This window comes from Betta splendens, chromosome 3, assembly GCF_900634795.4.
Source record: "Betta splendens chromosome 3, fBetSpl5.4, whole genome shotgun sequence".
NCBI classification, from domain to species: Eukaryota; Metazoa; Chordata; class Actinopteri; order Anabantiformes; family Osphronemidae; genus Betta; species Betta splendens.
Genome location: NC_040883.2, coordinates 16,953,121 through 16,971,504, shown reverse-complemented (window position 1 = coordinate 16,971,504; position 18,384 = coordinate 16,953,121). Strand labels below are relative to the sequence as shown.

Sequence of the window (18,384 nt, the reverse complement as noted above, 5' to 3'; positions counted from 1 at the left end):
TGACCGTGTAACACGTCCCACGCCAGTGTGAACAGCACAAGCCCGCCAAGGTGCAGTGTGCAGAGTCGGAGCGCCCAGAGATGACCAGCGAAGGCGAGGCTCCTGCTCCGTGGCTTTCCATCCTAAAAGCCACGTCCGAAAACACGCACAGGGTCTCTCTGGAAACCGCGAGCTCGTTACCCCCGGAGACAGCTAGTCTGCTGGGGCCGCAGGGTTCTTCAAAATACTCAATTTGCACCACGCGGCCTCTGCCGTCGACCGTCAAGAGCGCGCCTTCAGCAGTCCGCACCCTGTACAGTTTGTCTAAAGAAACTGTGTTACAGGGTGGCAGGAGACACCTTTTTAATTTTGCCTGGTATGAGAGGCGGCATCTAATTGTGAACCTCCGTGCCCATTCTGGATCTAGGCGAGCAAAAACATTGCAGCGGCCACCAAACAGGTAGCAGAGTTCCTCGCTCGTCAGCTGCGACTTTCCCATCCTGAGACAAGTGTAGACATAAAAGATGTACTTATCACAAGTGCGAAATAGAGGTCCGGCTACCTTGGACCAAGTAGGGACCAACAAGAGCGACTCTGGTTTATTCTCGCCGTCGCTATGGCGACCCCAAGTACACCCCTCTCGCTCTGGAAGAGGGGAGATGCGTTCCATGATATTATCTCTCTTCCCTTGGGAGACGCCTTGAGCAGGGTGGTGAAAGAGATCTTTACCAAATATGATAAGAACAACAGCGCTGTTGAAACCACGTCCGCCGTGAAACAGGGGTCCACAGGGGTTTCTGAAGGCCCAGCGCACTCTGTGGGTTACGAAGAATGCGATGATGTCAGTATGAGGTCGACAGAGGTTTCCACGCCAGCAAACCCTCCTGATTGTAACATGGTACGTTTTGAGAACAGCGACACGGAGGAGAGCATGTCAATAGGCCACTTTGGATCAGACTATGATGATGATGATGATGATGATGATGATGATGATGATGATGATGATGCTCCTGGAGCCAAACCTGACCACCTTGCATGGCAGAGAGTCACAATTCAGGCCCCGCTGGATGGATGGAAAAGGACAGCCTTAGACAGTAAGTGCGCGGACCGTAAATTCACGCCTGGTTCTGATACATCGATCAGGTGTATGCGCTGCAAGGCCTACAAGGCGCATTGCAAATCCGCGGCTGAGAACTACAGACGGGTCCTGACCAGCTACACCAAGACCGTTTCAGAACTCATGATCGGCTTCAAGAAGGTCCTGGAGAGGTACCCCGAGCTCCGGGTCCACGCGAGCGATGATCATGTTTTCTACATGGTTCAGGCTGCAATGGGACGAAACAACCTAGTTCGGGAGATGGTTCGTCTGGCTGCAAAGAGACAGGCGCAAGAGACAGTCCAAGACCAGGAGGAGGAACCTCATCGGGGATGGGGAAAGCGCTGCCCAGCTGCTGCATCGATCCAGGAAGCCCTGAACACGTGCTACACTGACGGCGAGGCGCTCAGGATGATCCTTCAGCGCTACATTGACCTGTACGTTCGTTACATGGATGTGTGGCGAGAAATGTGTTCCAAGGTGGAGAGCGACTCCATCACTTTGATGGATTTTATAAACTTGACTCAGGCCGGGCGTGAGCCACGGGGGAGCCTTGGTCTGAGGCGAAAGCCTACGTGGCGCGTATGCTAGACAAGGTGCACTCTGTCACACCCAGGGCCGTTGGAGATGCCTGCGCCGATGCACTAAAGACGATAGATTTTAGCCTCTCGTCAGCCCCTAAAAATTTTGACCAACGCAAAGGGGTCATCGATGCGGCGATAGAGTGCGTCCGCCGCCACCTGGACTCAAATTCAGGGAAATGGAGTTGGGATTCTTGTGCAAGCGAGCTGTACTTTGAGATTCGCAGTGACCTCACGGTCCTGGAGGCCTTGGTCGGCGTAGGAGAAATCTCAGTGAAGACTGTCCTGTACGAGAGGGCTATGCTCGTTTCAAGAGTGAGGAACATGACCAGAAACGAGGGTTCTCTGGAACTGCACATTGGTCACATTCAAGCAAAGTTCAAAGAGTCTGAGAAGCGACTCAGATATGCCGAAAGCCAAAAAGCGCTGTGTTGATACACCTCACACCCCACTTGAAATATAACAGGTGTCTGTGTGTGTGTGTGTGTGTGTGTGTGTGTGTGTGTGTGTGTGTGTGTGTGTGTTTGTTTTTACATCGTTGTGTGGACCGCAGCATGTTAGCACACTCACAGTGTGGGGACCAAAATTTATGTGGGGACCAAAACCTGGTCCCCACAAAAATTACTTCATTTTCAGTGTAAAGAAGCTCAAAGAAATGCCCTGTCAAATTTTCAGCATGGACCCCATTATACCGGCATTGGACAAAATGTGTGTAAGTGTGCTTAGGGAGGAGTAACTCAGTACTGCCTACTAGGGGCATGTGGTGGTATTGCAGGAACACACACTTGTAGCTTTAGAACACACACTGCGCCCAACTGAGCATGCTCAAACAGCTGGCGGCCATGATGGCTAATATCTAGATTAGCTGCTAACTAGCTAGCTAATTATCTGTAAAACAAATTGACTATAATTGGAACTAGTTGGTGATGTACAACTATATTATTCACAAAGAATTTTAGACTACACTGACTACAGTTTCAGATAAACTAATACACATTATTTTTATCGGTTTACACAAAAGTAGAGGTTAAGGAATTAGCCATTTACATGATATGATTTGCGATTAGCTAATGAGATAACTGGTGGAACAGGACAAGTAGATCTTCATATATAAGAACTTCACAGAAAAAAAGTCAACTGTTCTGTAAATGTAACATAGCCATGTTGTTGTAATCAAAACTAATAAGTCTCTATGAAATGCTAGCTAATACTTATCGGACGAAAAATAATAACATGCATTTGTGTATGCTGACATGCCTGGTGGGTGGAACTGGGGAGGCAATACTAAAACATTGTCACCACCCATGCAAGATGCGCTCACTATTCAAACAAGTATCCCTAAAAAGTGTTAGCATAGGACGAAGAGAACTGATTAGTAAGAAGCACATGGTGAAGAAAGAAGCCTCAAACAGACGTGCAACAGGGATATTACTGTAACGGTAAGTCAAGCCTACAGATATAACCAAGTTAAGTCAACATTAAAACCAATATGATGTTTCTAAAACACTAGTTGTTTATTTTTTTTATTATTTTAGTCCTTTTGGCTAGCTAGCTAGCTAACTAGCTAGGAATGGCATGCTAGCAATGTGCCCAACTAGGTTACCTTTAATTTATTACTTCATCCAAGCATCATGTACTTGATTTAAAACACCAGTTAGGATTCTTTTATTAATAAAAAACGAACTGTAATTAATATCACACAGTTGACATAGTTAGCCCTATTGGTTGAGATTTTTATTGTTATTTAGCTCAGTATACTGTAATTTAGATTGAATTGAAGCTACATTAGATAATGCGGTTAATTTAGGTACCTGTATGACTGTTCTTAGGTTTAAAACTAGCTAACTAACTTACTATAAATCCTATACTAGCTTGTATGTGGTAACTGCAGCCTACACAGCATTAAGTCATATTCCATTGGTTACATTGGTATTTTGAATGCAGGAATAACAATGGCCACAATAAGACGAAGGAACACGCCATTAAAAGATGCTATTGCACATGCTACCAGGGCCATTGACAAGGCAACAGAGTTGGAGGTGAAATATATTAACTCTTTTAAAGGTATGATGCTGCATTTTGTTTTCCTAATTACTATTAATAAAATATTATATATCACATTGTAATAAAGGGATCAATTGGCACAGTAGCTGAGTGGATGTAGATACGTAAAGCAAGCATATTTTTATATTTTATTATTTTTAAAAATTGTTTAAAAGAATAATGTAATAACTGTTAAGCTGTGTCTTGAAGCCTAGAGCATATTAATATTACTGAAGATGTAACTATTAATGACATTACATGGTTGTTGTCGTATGAAATTAAATTTTTTTGCATACGCTTTTAGAAGCTTCTAGGTGTGTAATAATACATACATTTATATTCAACATTGTGTTTTTGTATTTTCTAGGTCGAGGCTTGTTTGCAAAGGTCCCTTACCAAAAGGGAGACTTTATAGTTGAATATAGAGGAGAACTAATCAGTTCACAAGAATCTGAAAGGAGAAGGGGGATTTACCATAGTAAATGCACTGTTTTTATGTTTGACTTCTGCTGGAAAGAAAGAATGTGGTGGTAAGAAGAGTTTCTCTTTTGTTCACATTTTAAACAAAGGTGTAACAATGATTTCATAGTGTTTAAGTTAACATGTGGGCATACTGTAGAAAATAATCACCTTACTTGTGTCCTAATAACATTGAACTTTCTAATATTGTCAATAGTTACTGTGTTTATTCAGTAAAAATGTATTTCAGACCAAAATCACTTTTTATATATGAGTCCATACAAGAGTCATGCAATAAACATCAACAGGCCCACGTCCCTTACAAGGAATAAGGGGCAGTGGAACAAGAAAAAATGAACGAGTTATTGTTTCAATCATATATAAGCTAATTATTTATTATTATTATATTATTATTTATAGACTTTACACTATTTGAGTAAGGAATATCTTGTATTGAACAGATTAACCTGAATAAACTTTAGAAGTAAAATAAATTTGAAAATGTCATATTGATGACTGATAATGGTTTAATTTAATTATAAACCTTTTTGTGAAACTTAATTTTTGATTCCTATTTTTGAATGAAGTATTGATGCAGCGCAAGAAGATGACAGTCTTGGAAGACTAGTCAATGATGACCACATCTATCCAAACTGCAAAATGAAGAGGGTCATAGCAGAGGGCAAGCCACATCTTTGTCTTTTTGCTCTGAGAGACATTAAGGCTGGAGAAGAAATAACGTATGACTATGGGGGATCTGATTGGCCTTGGAGAAAACAGGTTTGTCACTCTTGAATTGTGTGATGTAGATTAGTGAATGTGTACATATTTGCTTTCATGAGGAGATCGGTGAAGGATTTGTGTTTCTTTTGTGAGATTTATTCTGCCACTGGTTTTTTACTCTGAGTTTTTTTTTTTTAAATCAAATGACAGTGATTGCTAATGCTAATAAGTTTGAAGAGACAAATACAGGAAAAAAGCCTTTTCTTCAGTACAGGGACAATATACTTAAGCTAAATAACCAGAAATGTGTTCTGCCACTCTTCAGCTTTCCTTATTCTTAATTACAGTAGTATATTAGCAGACATCTGTGCTAAATTGAAAATTTAATAATCAAATATAACTGACTTTTAGTTGTATACAGAGACTATTTAAGTTGCATCATCAATTGCATGTTTCCTGTATACATGTGCTTCATATTGTGACTGATTGATACAAGTGTTAATGCTGATGTGCTAAATACAGATATTGAATTCATTTGTCAGGCTAAAGTGCAAGAAACTGCATCTGATACACTGTCATCAGAGGAGGTTCCTCAGAGTCCTTCCCCCTCCAAGATGCAGGTATTGCTATAACACACACTTACACTTTCTGTCAGGTCTGTAGTTTAGTTTCTAGTGTTTTTTCTTTAAAGTCAGTGAACAGAAGTTATTTATAAATATAATCATTATTAACTTAGATGTTTAGATATTTACATCACTTGCAGCACCCTATGTCACATGCATGGTTATTGCACACTTATTTTATGGTTATTGCACTGAGTCATTGTTTTGTGTGACTGGAGAGTTCAGATCAGACACAACCTGGGAGAATAGGCTGACTTTGTGTCTAATGGTTCTGGAGGCTATAGCTCTGTAGCTCCTTTCTGAGCTGTCTTAGGAAGTACAAACCTCTGCTGGGGACTTTTTGCGGACAGTGTCTATGTGGGGGGCCCACTTCAGGTCCTGTGAGATTGTGGATCCTAGGAACCTGAATGAGACATTGTTATTGTGGATGGTGGGGGGGGGGGGCAATTCCTTCAAAGTTCACCATCATCTCCACAGTCTTCAGCGCCAACTGGTTCTAACTGCAGCACTGAACCAGCTGCTCAACCTCCTGCCTGTAAGCAGACTTATCACTGTCCTGAAGCAGACCAGTGACAGTCTGTGTACTTCAAGGTGCAGTTGTTTGTGTACAGGGAGAAGAGCAGTGGGTAGAGGGCGCACTCCCGTGGTGTGCCAGTGCTGATTGTGCAGGTGCCAGATGTAATGCCGCCCAGCCTCACCAGAGCTATAGTATGCCTATGGTTTGGCTTCTCTATATCACACACCAGTCAGGTCTGTAGTACTTGTTGGGTCCACGTTAGATAAATAATATTGTGCACATTTCATGTCATGTGAATTTATTGTCCAATGCACAATACAGGTAAATTAACTTGAGCTCACTTCAGTTAATCTCAGTTGTACTGTGGCACACCACAAAATATGTACACTTACTTTGGTGTGGTACTTATAGTACATATTATATAATTCTATATTATATTGCAGATACTGTAGATAGTTAGTATTATCAATAGCTAGTAATAGCAGTAGCCAGTAAAGAGAGCAGCACCAGCAGTAGGTAGGAACCTTTGGCACTGGGTCAGTTGCGCCAGGGTGGCTTATGGGGTGGAGCTTCGCCTCGAATCTAGAGGTAATGTGGACGGTGATTTGAGTGTGCCACCTGTTTTCAATGTTAATATTAGATGCAAAACTGCCAGCACAATTACACGTGAAGGGTGAGTGTTATTAGCGTGCTCGTAAAGTTGGATATTTTTTTTGTCGAATTTTAAAGATAGAAAGTTTGAGCTGCGCAGGTGGGCGTGTGCCGCGCCGTGCGGCGCCGTTGTCTTTTAAGTAGATTGCAGATTGTCTTGCAGACAAGCTGCTATGTTTAATTGCTTTATGCAGTATTATTATCAGGGCTCCTACAAGCATATTACGTTTATAAGTTTATTACTCCTAATTACAAGCTGAGCTGAGTTTGTTAAACTAGTATCTAAATGTTAGAATTAATGATGGGAAGTCTAGCTCTTTTTTACAGATTTGGCTCGGCTTTCTCAAAAGAGCCGGCTCTTGTGGCTCCTGGTCTGCTCCTAATTTATTATCCCTATTTATTATGTTTTAACCTAATTTAGCGATTATAAATTGTGCGTGTTTCTAAGCATTTGTTTTTGTTCCGTGTTTTCATAAAAGCCTTTAATGCAATTTTCTCTTAAAAAATACAGTTAATGCTTTTTAAAATTTTAATTAAACCTTTGGGTCTTAATATCTGTCAACCTCCACAAAACATTATCTAAAGTATTATAATGTTTTAATTTTACAAAGTGTGCACTCAGGTTTGCCGTCTCAAATATCATTGAAATGCATCTAGATGCTGCTGCTTTTTCGGCCATTTTTACTTATTCCCGACGCGCTTTATTTTAATTCTGGATCCCCGTTTGTCTACCTGTACCACTACACTCGCTGTCTTAGGAGCGTTTGGCCCCTTTACGTCAATCCTCGTACGTGATTGGCCGATTGGTCCGCCCATAATAGTCTCGTGTTTGTGTGTATGGATGTTCAGCAGAGCGGACAAATGGCTGCTGAAGATTCGGCTCTCCCCGGCGGGAGTTGGCTCTTCTCATTTGCTACATTTGCATCGCTGGTTAGAATATAGAAGTGAAGGTTTTGGGCCGTTAACCTCAAGGTTCAACCTCCCTGTATTACACACCTGTCAGGTCTGTAGTACTTGTGGGGTCATACCAGCGTTTTGTTCTGCCACTCTTCAGCTTTCCTTATTCATAATTACAGTAGTTAATTAGCAGACATCTGTACCAAATAGAACCTATCAAATGTAACTGACTTGTTGTTGTAGACAGAGACTATATTGAAATTGCATTGCCACTTGCATGTCTTTTTCCTGTATACATGTGCTTCATATTGTTATTGATTTATACAAGTGTTAATGCTGATATACTAAATACTAATGTTAAATTAATTTGTCAGGCTAAAGTGCAAAATACTGTAGCTGATACACTGTCATCAGAGGAGGTTCCTCATAGCCCTTCGTTCTCCGAGATGCAGGTATTGCTTAACCACACAATTACACTTCCTGCCATATCTGTAGTTTTAGTTTTTTAGTGTTTTTCTTTTCAGTCTGAATTTGGTTTATTTAGTCAAATATGAGCATTGCACAAAACTGGAGATCACATTAGGTCTAATACAAAGTATTTTAAAGCTAAACCTAAAATGTGTAGCACTCTTTGATTTTTGAGTATTCATTCATCATTCATTTGTGGCTAGTCTCTCACACACGTGGTGGGTGTCTTTCTGGGGACCAGTGAGAGTTGTAGTTTGCCTAGATTTTAACCTCTGTATCACACACACCTGTCAGGTCTGTAGTACTTGTGGGGTCCACGTTGGGTAAATAATATTGTGTACATTCATCTTTGTAACATGAATTTATTGTCTTTAGTTTTATTACACTTGAATGCACAATATGGGCAAACAAACTTGAGCTTACTTCAGTTCATCTTAGTCACACCAACTTTTTGTTTTGCCACTTTTCAACGTTCCTTATTCCTAATTACAGTAGTTAATTAGCAGACATCGGTACCAAATTGAACCTATCAAATGTAACTGATTTGTTGTTGTATAAAGAGACTGTATTGAAGTTGCATCGCCACTTGCGTGTCTGTTTCCTGTAGACATGTGCTTCATATTATGATTGATTCATGCAAGTGTTAATGCTGATGTGCTAAATACAGATGTTGAATTCATTTGTCAGGCTAAAACACAAGAAACGGGCGCTGATACACTGTCATCAGAGGAGGTTCCTCAGAGCCCTTCCGTCTCCGAGATGCAGGTATTGCTCACAAACACAATCATACTTTCTGTCAGGTCTGTAGTTTAGTTTCTATTTTTTTCTTTTCAGTCTATTTTATTAATTGAAATTTAGTCAAATATGAGCATTGCTCAAAGCTGGAGATCACATTAGGTCTAATACAAAGTATTTTAAAGCTAAATCTACATGTAAAATATGTAGCACTCTTTGATTTTTAAGTATTCATGGGGTCCAGTTGTGGCTAGTCTCTCACACACGTGGTGGGTGTCTTTCTGGGGACCAGTGAGAGTTGTAGTTTGCCTAGATTTTGATATCTGTATCACACACACCTGTCAGGTCTGTAGTACTTGTGGGGTCCACGTTGGGTAAATAATATTGTGTACATTTCATCTTTGTAACATGAATTTATTGTCTTTAGTTTTTATTACACTTGAATGCACAATATGGGGCAAACAAACTTGAGCTTACTTCAGTTCATCTTAGTCACACCAACTTTTTGTTTTGCCACTTTTCAACGTTCCTTATTCCTAATTACAGTACTTAATTAGCGGACATCTGTACCAAATTGAACCTATCTTACTTATCTTACAGTTACCAATGTAACTGAATTGTAGTTGTATGCAGAGACTGTATTGAAGTTGCATCGCCACTTGCATGTCTGTTTCCTGTATACATGTGCTTTATTATGTGATTGATGGATACAAGTGTTAATGTTGATGTGCTGAATACAGATGTTTAATTCATTTGGCAGGCTAAAACACAAGAAACTAGCGCTGATACACTGTCATCAGAGGAGGTTCCTCAGAGCCCTTCCGTCTCCAAGATGCAGGTATTGCTCTAACACACAATCATACTTTCTGTCAGGTCTGTAGTTTAGTTTCTATTTTTTTCTTTTCAGTCTATTTTATTAATTGAAATTTAGTCAAATATGAGCATTGCTCAAAGCTGGAGATCACATTAGGTCTAATACAAAGTATTTTAAAGCTAAATCTACATGTAAAATATGTAGCACTCTTTGATTTTTAAGTATTCATGGGGACCAGTTGTGGCTAGTCTCTCACACACGTGGTGGGTGTCTTTCTGGGGACCAGTGAGAGTTGTAGTTTGCCTAGATTTTGATCTCTGTATCACACACACCTGTCAGGTCTGTAGTACTTGTGGGGTCCACGTTGGGTAAATAATATTGTGTACATTTCATTTTTGTAACATGAATTTATTGTCTTAGTTTTATTACACTTTGAATGCACAATATGGGCAAACAAACTTGAGCTTACTTCAGTTCATCTTAGTCACACCAACTTTTGTTTTTTGCCACTTTTCAGCTTTTTTCTTATTCTTAATTACAGTAGTTTTTTATTGCAGACATCTGTGCCAAATTGAACCTATCAAATGTAAACTAACTCTGCAGAGTATACAGAGACTGTATTTGAAGTTGCATCGCATTTGCATGTCTGTTCCTGTATACATGTGCTTCATATGTGATTGATTGATACAAGTGTTAATGTTGATATGCTGAATACAGATGTTTAATAATTTGGCAGGCTAAAACCCACAGAACCGTCGCTAGTACTTGATTACACTGTCATCAGAGGGAGGTTCCTCAGAGCCCTTCCGTCTCCGAGGCTGGCAAGGTATTGCTCTAACACACAATTTATTACTTTCTGTCAGGTTGGTCGTTTAGTTTCTATTTTTTTTTCTTTTCAGGCCTCTTTTATTAATTGTAATTTAGTCAAATACGAGCATTGCTCAAAGCTGGAGATCACATTAGGTCTAATACAAAGTATTTTGAAGCTAAATCTACATGTAAAACATGTAGCACTCTTTGATTTTTAAGTATTCATGGGGACCATTTGTGGCTAGTCTCTCACACACGTGGTGGGTGGTCTTTCTGGGGACCAGTGAGAGTTGTAGTTTGCCTAGATTTTGATCCTCTGTATCACACACACCTGTCAGGTCTGTAGTACTTGTGGGGTCCACGTTGGGTAAATAATATTGTGTACATTTCATCTTTGTAACATGAATTTATTGTCTTTAGTTTTATTACACTTGAATGCACAATATGGGCAAACAAACTTGAGCTTACTTCAGTTCATCTTAGTCACACCAACTTTTTGTTTTGCCACTTTTCAACTTTTCCTTATTCCTAATTACAGTAGTTTTAATAGCAGACATCTGTGCTCAAATTGAACCTATCAAATGTAACTGAACTTTGCTAGATTGTATAACAGAGACTGTATTGAAGTTGCATCGCCACTTTGCCGTGTCCGTTTCCTGTATACATGTGCTTCATTATATGATTGATTCATGCAAGTGTTAATGTTGATTGCTAATACAGATGTTTAATTCATTTGTCAGGCTAAAAACACAAGAAACGGCGCTGAATACACTGTCATCAGAGGAGGGTACCTCAGAGCCCCTTCCCGTCTCCGATATGCAGGTTTGCTTAACACACAATTAAACTTTCGTCTTGTCTGTAGTTTAGTTTTTCTTTTTTTTCTTTTCAGTCTGTTTTATTAATTGAACTTTAGTCAAATACGAGCATTGCTCAAAGCTGGAGATCACATTAGGTCTAATACAAAGTATTTTAAAGCTAAATCTACATGTAAAATTGTAGCACTCTTTGATTTTTAAGTATTCATGGGGACCAGTTGTGGATTAGTCTATACACACACGTGTGGGGTGTCTTTCTGGGGACCAGTGAGAGTTGTAGTTTGCCTAGATTTTGATCTCTGTATCACACACACACCTGTCAGGTCTGTAGTACTTGTTGGGGTCCACGTTGGGTAAATAATATTGTGTACATTTCATCTTTGTAACATGAATTTATTGTCTTTAGTTTTATTACACTTGAATGCACAATATGAGCAGACAAACTTGAGCTTACTTCAGTTCATCTTAGTCACACCAACTTTTTGTTTTGCCACTTTTCAGCTTTTCTTATTCTTAATTACAGTAGTTTCTTAGCAGACATCTGTACCAAATTGAACCTATCAAATGTAACTAACTTGCAGATGTATACAGAGACTGTATTGAAGTTGCATCGCCATTGCATGTCTGTTTCCTGTATACATGTGCTTCATTATGTATGATTGATTGACAAGTGTTAATGTTGATATGCTGAATACAGATGTTTAATTCATTTGGCAGGCTAAAACACAAGAAACGCGCTGATACACTGTCATCAGAGGAGGTTCCTCAGAGCCCTTCCGTCTCCGAAGGTATTGCTTAACACACAATTACACTTTCTTGTCTGTAGTTTGTTTAGTTTTTCTTTTTTTCTTTTCAGTTTTATTAATTGAAATTTAGTCAAATACGAGCATTGCTCAAAGCTGGAGATCACATTAGGTCTAATACAAAGTATTTTGAAAGCTAAATCTACATGTAAAACATGTAGCACTCTTTGATTTTAAGTATTCATGGGGACCATTTGTGGCTAGTCTCTCACACACGTTGTGGGTGTCTTTCTGGGGACCAGTGAGAGTTGTAGTTTGCCTAGATTTTGACCTCTGTATCACACACACCTGTCAGGTCTGTAGTACTTGTGGGGTCCACGTTGGGTAAATAATATTGTGTACATTTCATCTTTGTGACATGAATTTATTGTCTTTAGTTTTATTTCACTTGAATGCACAATATGGTCAAACAAACATGTAGCACTCTTTGATTTTTAAGTATTCATGGGGACCATTTGTGGCTAGTCTCTCACACACGTGGTGGGTGATGATGGTACTTCACTTGTCGTTGTAGTTTTCTTCGGGGTTGCCTGCTCAATCTTGCATAGGCATGAAAACTGCCTGAAAACTTTATCCAATGCGCTGAGTGACAAGTTGATTACTGTAGCTCCATGTTGAAAAATAGTTATTCCAGAATAGAAGTTCAGGGTGCTCAGAAAAGACAAGGACACTGCAAGCTAAAGTAGAGTGGAAGCAGAGGAAAAACGACTGCACTCCTCAGGAGGCGGAAGGAAATAAAATTATTCATACCCATGGCAAATTCTGCCTTAGGTACTAGTATTCAACCTGACCTTAGTAAATAGGAAAAACAATGCAAGTACCGTTATTAAAAACACTTTACCTGTTTAGATTTAAAACTGTACAAGTCATGTGTCTAGAATAGATTCCTTCTTAATTACTCTTCTAACCCTTCACAGAGAATGTGGATGTACATGAGGACAATGACAGTGGAGCAGCATGTGGGTCAGGGTCACAAGGTAAGGATTATTCAAAATGTCATATTTCATATCACACACACGCACATACACACATACATAAATATATATAACCTGACCTTTAGGTTAAAACTGTACCTTTTAGTCATGTGTCTAGAATAGATTCCTTCTCAATTACTCTTCTGCCCCTTCACAGAGAGTGTGGATGTACTTGACGACGGCATCAATGGGGCAGCATGTAAGTCACAAGGTAAGGATTTCTATATTGTCAAAAATTAGTATATTCGGTGGTGACAAATATTGTAAAAGATCAAATCTAATAATTAACCTGAATGAATACACTTGTACTTCACAGTATTTTAAGTAGACCTTGCAAAAATAAATCTAAATCTGTGCCCTCCAACTACTTTCCATGGTCATGAAGAGAGAGTTGGAGAGAGAGGAAGAAGTTTTATAGTGACATGTTTAGTTTTAGTCATTATATAAGACAAGCTTTCATTATATAAGCAGAGAGAAAGAAAAAGTAAACTAGTGTATTACTGATAGTCCTGGTTCCAAAGTATTGAGTTAATTAACTTAAAGTGCTAATAATAATTTTTAAAAAAGTCTAATGCTGCACTTTTTCTATTTAACTTCTTTTCTATCTTTTCTATATAACAGTATTAGTTACTATACAAATACTGTAAAGGGTAATACTGTCTTCTGTTTTTTTATTTTTAGAGTGTCTGGTTAAATGTAATCAGACTGAAGATGGCAAGGCTACACTGACGGATGTTAGTGATTCAGCACCACATCAAAGTTTCATGGCTACAACACATCATAAGTCACCAAAACAAATAGGTTGGCATATTAACAATTTTAATTTCATTTTTGCTTAGGAAGTATACTTTTCATGAATTCAGATATAGTGTTGTCTTCTCCTTGTGCATTTATAGTCTTCAAATGATTTTTAATGAAGCATTTTCATATAGAGACCTATACACCAATATTAATTTGAGTTGTGTAATTGTACAGGTCGCCAAGTTTTCAAAAGAAGGAAATGGGAGAATGAAGAGGTACAAGTTGTTTGAAAGACATCTGATGCACTTCATTACCTCATGCCGTGTTCCAGGAAAACTTGAAATTGATAAGTGTCTTGGGGGTTGAAAATGTGGCGCTGAAAGACAGGGACTAGTTGTCCATGAAGTTTTATGTCAAGAACCGTATAACAGCTTTGAAAAGAAAGGCCTTGAAACTGGCCTCTGAAACACAGTTCAATAGTAACTGTTCAATTGTTTGTCTAAAGCAGCGTTTTTGTTTACAATGCTGTAAACTGAATAATTCTTATATTTGAATGACTACCTTTTGTAGTATTATTATATTTTTATAAACAAATCTTCTATATCAGAATATGAATCTGATCTTTTTTTTTTCTACAGAAGTTCAAGGTAAATACCAGTAACTAATGTTCAAATAAAATTATGTGGCTTACACAATTTTTATGTCTTATTTTAAGTCCAGGTAAATTCTACTTATAGTGGTCCTTAATGCTAGAAGGTAAGTACTTAATTTTGAATGCATGAATATTTAATGTCAAGTCCACAGTAAGAAACAAAACCTAGACTTTGTGTATTCTGAAGTCCACAGTAAGAAACAAAACCCAGACTTTGTGTGTTCTGGTCCCACTTCTACCTAAAAACCTGACAAGTCCTCAGAAGTCTGGCCCTTGTCAGACGTGGAACACTACTTTGTCTAAATGGTAATTTAAATAGGCAAGCTTGTATATCTCACTATGTGGTTGCTACCTGATTTTTTAGAGTGCTCTACAACCCACAGAAAGGGTGGTTCCCAGAAAGGGGTGCCTTGTCTGGTGATCCCACAATGTAGTATAGACAAGCCTGTGTGTGTGTGTGTGTGTGTGTGTGTGTGTGTGTGTGTGTGTGTGTGTGTGTGTGTGTGCGCGCGCGTGCGTGCGTGCGTGCGTGCGTGCGTGCGTGCGTGCGTGTGTTTGTGTATTGGCTTGTGTGTTCGTCCTAGTAACACAGTTCCCAACAATCTCTCTCCCGCCCTTCTTTCCTCTTTTATCAGTCTGTGTTCTCCAATCACTATTCCCACTTGTGCCTCTCTCCAAACATGCTGTTCTATCTCTCGTTATTTCCTTCCCCTCAAAGAGACAAGGTCAAAGAGTCCTGTGTAAGTGCTTCAAACTCAACTCGAGTGTGTTGTCTGAGTGTTTCCTTTAAACCCTTTGTCAAACGTTACCTCATTAATGCAAACACATTTGCAGCAATACAGACATTTTTTTTTATTTTAACTCATGCATTCATACACAGAACTCATCAGTGTGCATGTAAACCGCTCGGTTCTCTGCATCTATTTGCATAAGACGAAAGCTACACAGCTTTAACTAAATAATCCTGAAACTTTTTCCCCTCCTTTATCGAAAAGAGGAGGAGAAGAGAGAAAACTCCATCTACCCTGTTAGCGTTAACACCCAACCACGCTTCTCTGCTCCCCTCTCCCCCTCATCCTCCCTCTCCTCTCCTGTTACCCTGGCCTATCAGTGCTGCGCAGTGGTCTGTGAAGAAATTCCCAATATCTAAATTTACACACTGTATCAATCTTGTTTAATAGACTGGAAAGCTTATAGCCGCCATCGCAAGCCGGCAAAGAGGGCAGCAGTGATAAATTGTCGGTGTGCAGGCGACAGCCGCCCGTGATGTATAATGAAATATTTATGATTTATCCCAGCTAATAAACTGAAATGAAGTGCATGATGTATGGGAACAGATGGGCCCTCTATTGATGCTGAAGCATAGAGGCACGACGGGGAAGAGGAGACGGGAAGATAGGTGGAGAGAAAGATACAGGAGATGTGATGAGAGAAGTAGTTGGGGGAAAAAATGGAGGGCAAAGATGTGCAAAAAGAACAGTTGAGCGTGCTCTGCTGACAGCAGACTCGGAATCTAAGATGGATGGAGGGATACAAGGGGAGAGCAGAGAACAAATGAGATTAAATGATAGAGAAGAGGCCCGACAGAGGATAGCAGACCACCGTCAAAATAAAATGTCTGCAAACATGCTTAGCCCAGTGGAAATGTTGTAAGATGTTAGAGTTAATGAGATTTGTCAGTCTGCAAAAATGTGTTTTCACTTTGTCGTTATGGGACATGAAATCTAGATTAATGGCAATTTAATGAGTGAAAACCGTAGAAATCTGAATACTGAATTAAAACGGAAGAGGAGGAACTATCAGACTATAGGCACCTCTGAACTTAATTAGCTAATTAATGTGAAACATTTTATCCCGTACAACAAACAATATTTAGAGATTTTTTATTTCTCATTTTAAACATAAGGAAAGTTAATTATCTAAAAAAATGAATAAGCGTTTATTATAAATGTCATCAGACAGAAGTCTATATATTTTACATACCTTTTTATGCCTTTGAGAAATTTGTTGCATTCTGTTCAGTATATCTGCACATATGATGGCGTCTATGCAGTAGGATGGTCTAAATGCTCTACAATGTTACGTGTTCAATATTTTATATGTTCTAATTATAGAATTGATGTAAAAACAGGCATTACTGTATGTGCTGTACCTGAAATTGTGTCTTTCTACACTGACATCTTCTCAACCCTTTGACCCTCACTACAGCTGCTACACACACACACACACACACACACACACACACACACACACAGGCTCTTCCATTCCCCTTTGGTCCCAGCTGTGGACACACCACCTGTAATAATCCAGAAGGACACCTTCCTTTTCCTCCTTTTCTTCCCTCCACCTTATCCATCCTCTGTCCATTTCTCTCTCTCTCTCTCTCTCTCTCTCTCTCTCTCTCTCTCTCTCTCTCTCTCTCTCTCTCTCCCCGTGTCTCTCCACTCATCCATACTGACCCATTTCCTCTGCTCGTCATCCCTGGGCCCAGCTGAGCCCCTCGTCCCACATACTGTACTCATCCTCCCCCGCACCTGTCCCCCAGACACCTACATGTGTGCATGTGGAGCAAATGGAGGGATCTTAAACACTCGTTTATGTACTGCACGCTGACGTTCACTGCATCAAACACCCACGGGCGCCTAAGCATCCACACACCTCGTATACAGCCAAGTGCTTAACCTACTTTTTGCATGTAGTCGTAAAAGTGATGCGCCTGTGACTTGGTGTGTTCTTTGTTGTTCAACCTGACTCCATGTGGATTTGTGTTTCCTGTAGGAGACACTGCGGTTTTTAGAGATGGGGTTTTTTGGATTTTAGGCCGCACCAGCGTCGACATCATCAAAAGTGGAGGCTACAAGATCAGCGCACTCGAGGTGGAGCGTCACCTGCTTGCTCATCCAGACATCTTAGGTGAGATCTTCGGCTCAGTAGTGTTAGTTTTCTACAATAAACCATTAGTCCATGCTTTAACTCTAAATGTAAACAAAACGTATGGATGTAAGTGTAAATACATGTCACAGTTGAATCAACTAACTGTGTGATCTGTATTCATACAGATGTTGCTGTGATCGGGGCCCCAGATGCCACTTGGGGTCAGAAAGTCACTGCGGTGGTGCAGCTGAAGAAGGGGGCGAGCATGTCTCTGCCAGAGTTAAAGTCCTGGGCAAGGTAGCGTCTCTCTCCGCAGGATCATACTGTAGTAAATGATGAAACATGCCCACACAAACGCAGGCATTTTTTATACAGTGGTCTTTTAGTGGTGTGAAGTCACTAACAGCTGGACCACCTGCCACCTCTACAAGGGCTCCGTAGCAGCAGGTGGACCCCAACCCAGAGACTCTGACCTGAATAGCTTACAACCAATCCATCACCCTGAATTCACAAAAACAAAACACAAAAAGAACACTATATCCCATTATCGCGAAGGAGTCTTGACCCTGTCTCGGTTGAACCTTGTTACTCTGATTTTCAGAAGACAGTTTCCAAAGCCCTTTGTCAGTTCTGTGGTAAACAAATGAAGGCTCCTAGTACTGACTCTGCAGCTCTCTGAGCAGTTCAGCAACCCATCTCCCCAGCGGCCGGCCCTGAAGTCTTCAGATCAATAGCGAAGGATGTGAGAGAAAGAGGGGCCAGAGACGGACTAATGAGGGGAGCTGAGGGAAAGACAGGAGATGGAAAAAGAGGAAGATGTTCAGAAAGCGAACAAATGATTGTTACGCAGGGCTCTGCCTTCTGAGCTAACAGGGATTTTTTTTCCCCAGTCTTTAAAAAATGTCAGAGGGGTTTATTTAGTCTGTTGCAGACAGTTGCTGGTGACGCGTAGCCATTTGCTTCACAGTGACATTAAGCACAAACGCAGCAATCTCCTGCTTTTCCTCCTCTTACGTCACACACACATTGTTTTGCTCACGCTATCATTATTCCCAGGCCTGAAATTTTGTGGGTAGATGTTTTACTGAGGTTGTGTGTAAAGAATCTAGCGGTGAGGATTCTCCAATTG

General features: G+C 40.1%; 2 protein-coding genes across 7 annotated transcripts in view; both read left to right on the top strand.

The window, feature by feature from the left end:
* Positions 1 to 18,384, top strand: part of acsf3 (acyl-CoA synthetase family member 3) — a 90,327-nt gene that overhangs the window by 69,734 nt on the left and 2,209 nt on the right. For both annotated transcript variants that reach the window (XM_029143453.2, XM_041069938.2), the window contains 2 exons: positions 17,160 to 17,294; positions 17,441 to 17,552. In XM_029143453.2, the coding sequence (XP_028999286.1) occupies positions 17,160 to 17,294; positions 17,441 to 17,552 (247 nt within the window). The remainder of the gene's footprint in view (positions 1 to 17,159; positions 17,295 to 17,440; positions 17,553 to 18,384) is intronic.
* LOC114851772 (histone-lysine N-methyltransferase set-1-like) lies at positions 2,114 to 14,102 on the top strand. Of its 5 annotated transcripts, XM_055507263.1 has the most exons (11): positions 2,117 to 3,720; positions 4,067 to 4,229; positions 4,746 to 4,938; positions 5,424 to 5,501; positions 7,944 to 8,021; positions 8,725 to 8,802; positions 9,533 to 9,610; positions 12,932 to 12,991; positions 13,146 to 13,199; positions 13,670 to 13,789; positions 13,964 to 14,102. In XM_055507263.1, the coding sequence occupies exons 1-10, from the start codon at positions 3,609 to 3,611 to the stop codon at positions 13,715 to 13,717; spliced, it is 942 nt and encodes a 313-aa protein (XP_055363238.1). In that variant the 5' UTR covers positions 2,117 to 3,608; the 3' UTR covers positions 13,718 to 13,789; positions 13,964 to 14,102. The 5 variants fall into 5 exon arrangements, with proteins under 5 accessions (XP_055363240.1, XP_055363239.1, XP_055363237.1 ...); XM_055507262.1 differs by lacking the exons at positions 13,146 to 13,199; positions 13,670 to 13,789; positions 13,964 to 14,102 and having other exon boundaries at positions 2,116 to 3,720; positions 12,932 to 13,131; XM_055507266.1 differs by lacking the exons at positions 12,932 to 12,991; positions 13,146 to 13,199; positions 13,670 to 13,789; positions 13,964 to 14,102 and adding an exon at positions 11,929 to 11,996 and having other exon boundaries at positions 2,119 to 3,720.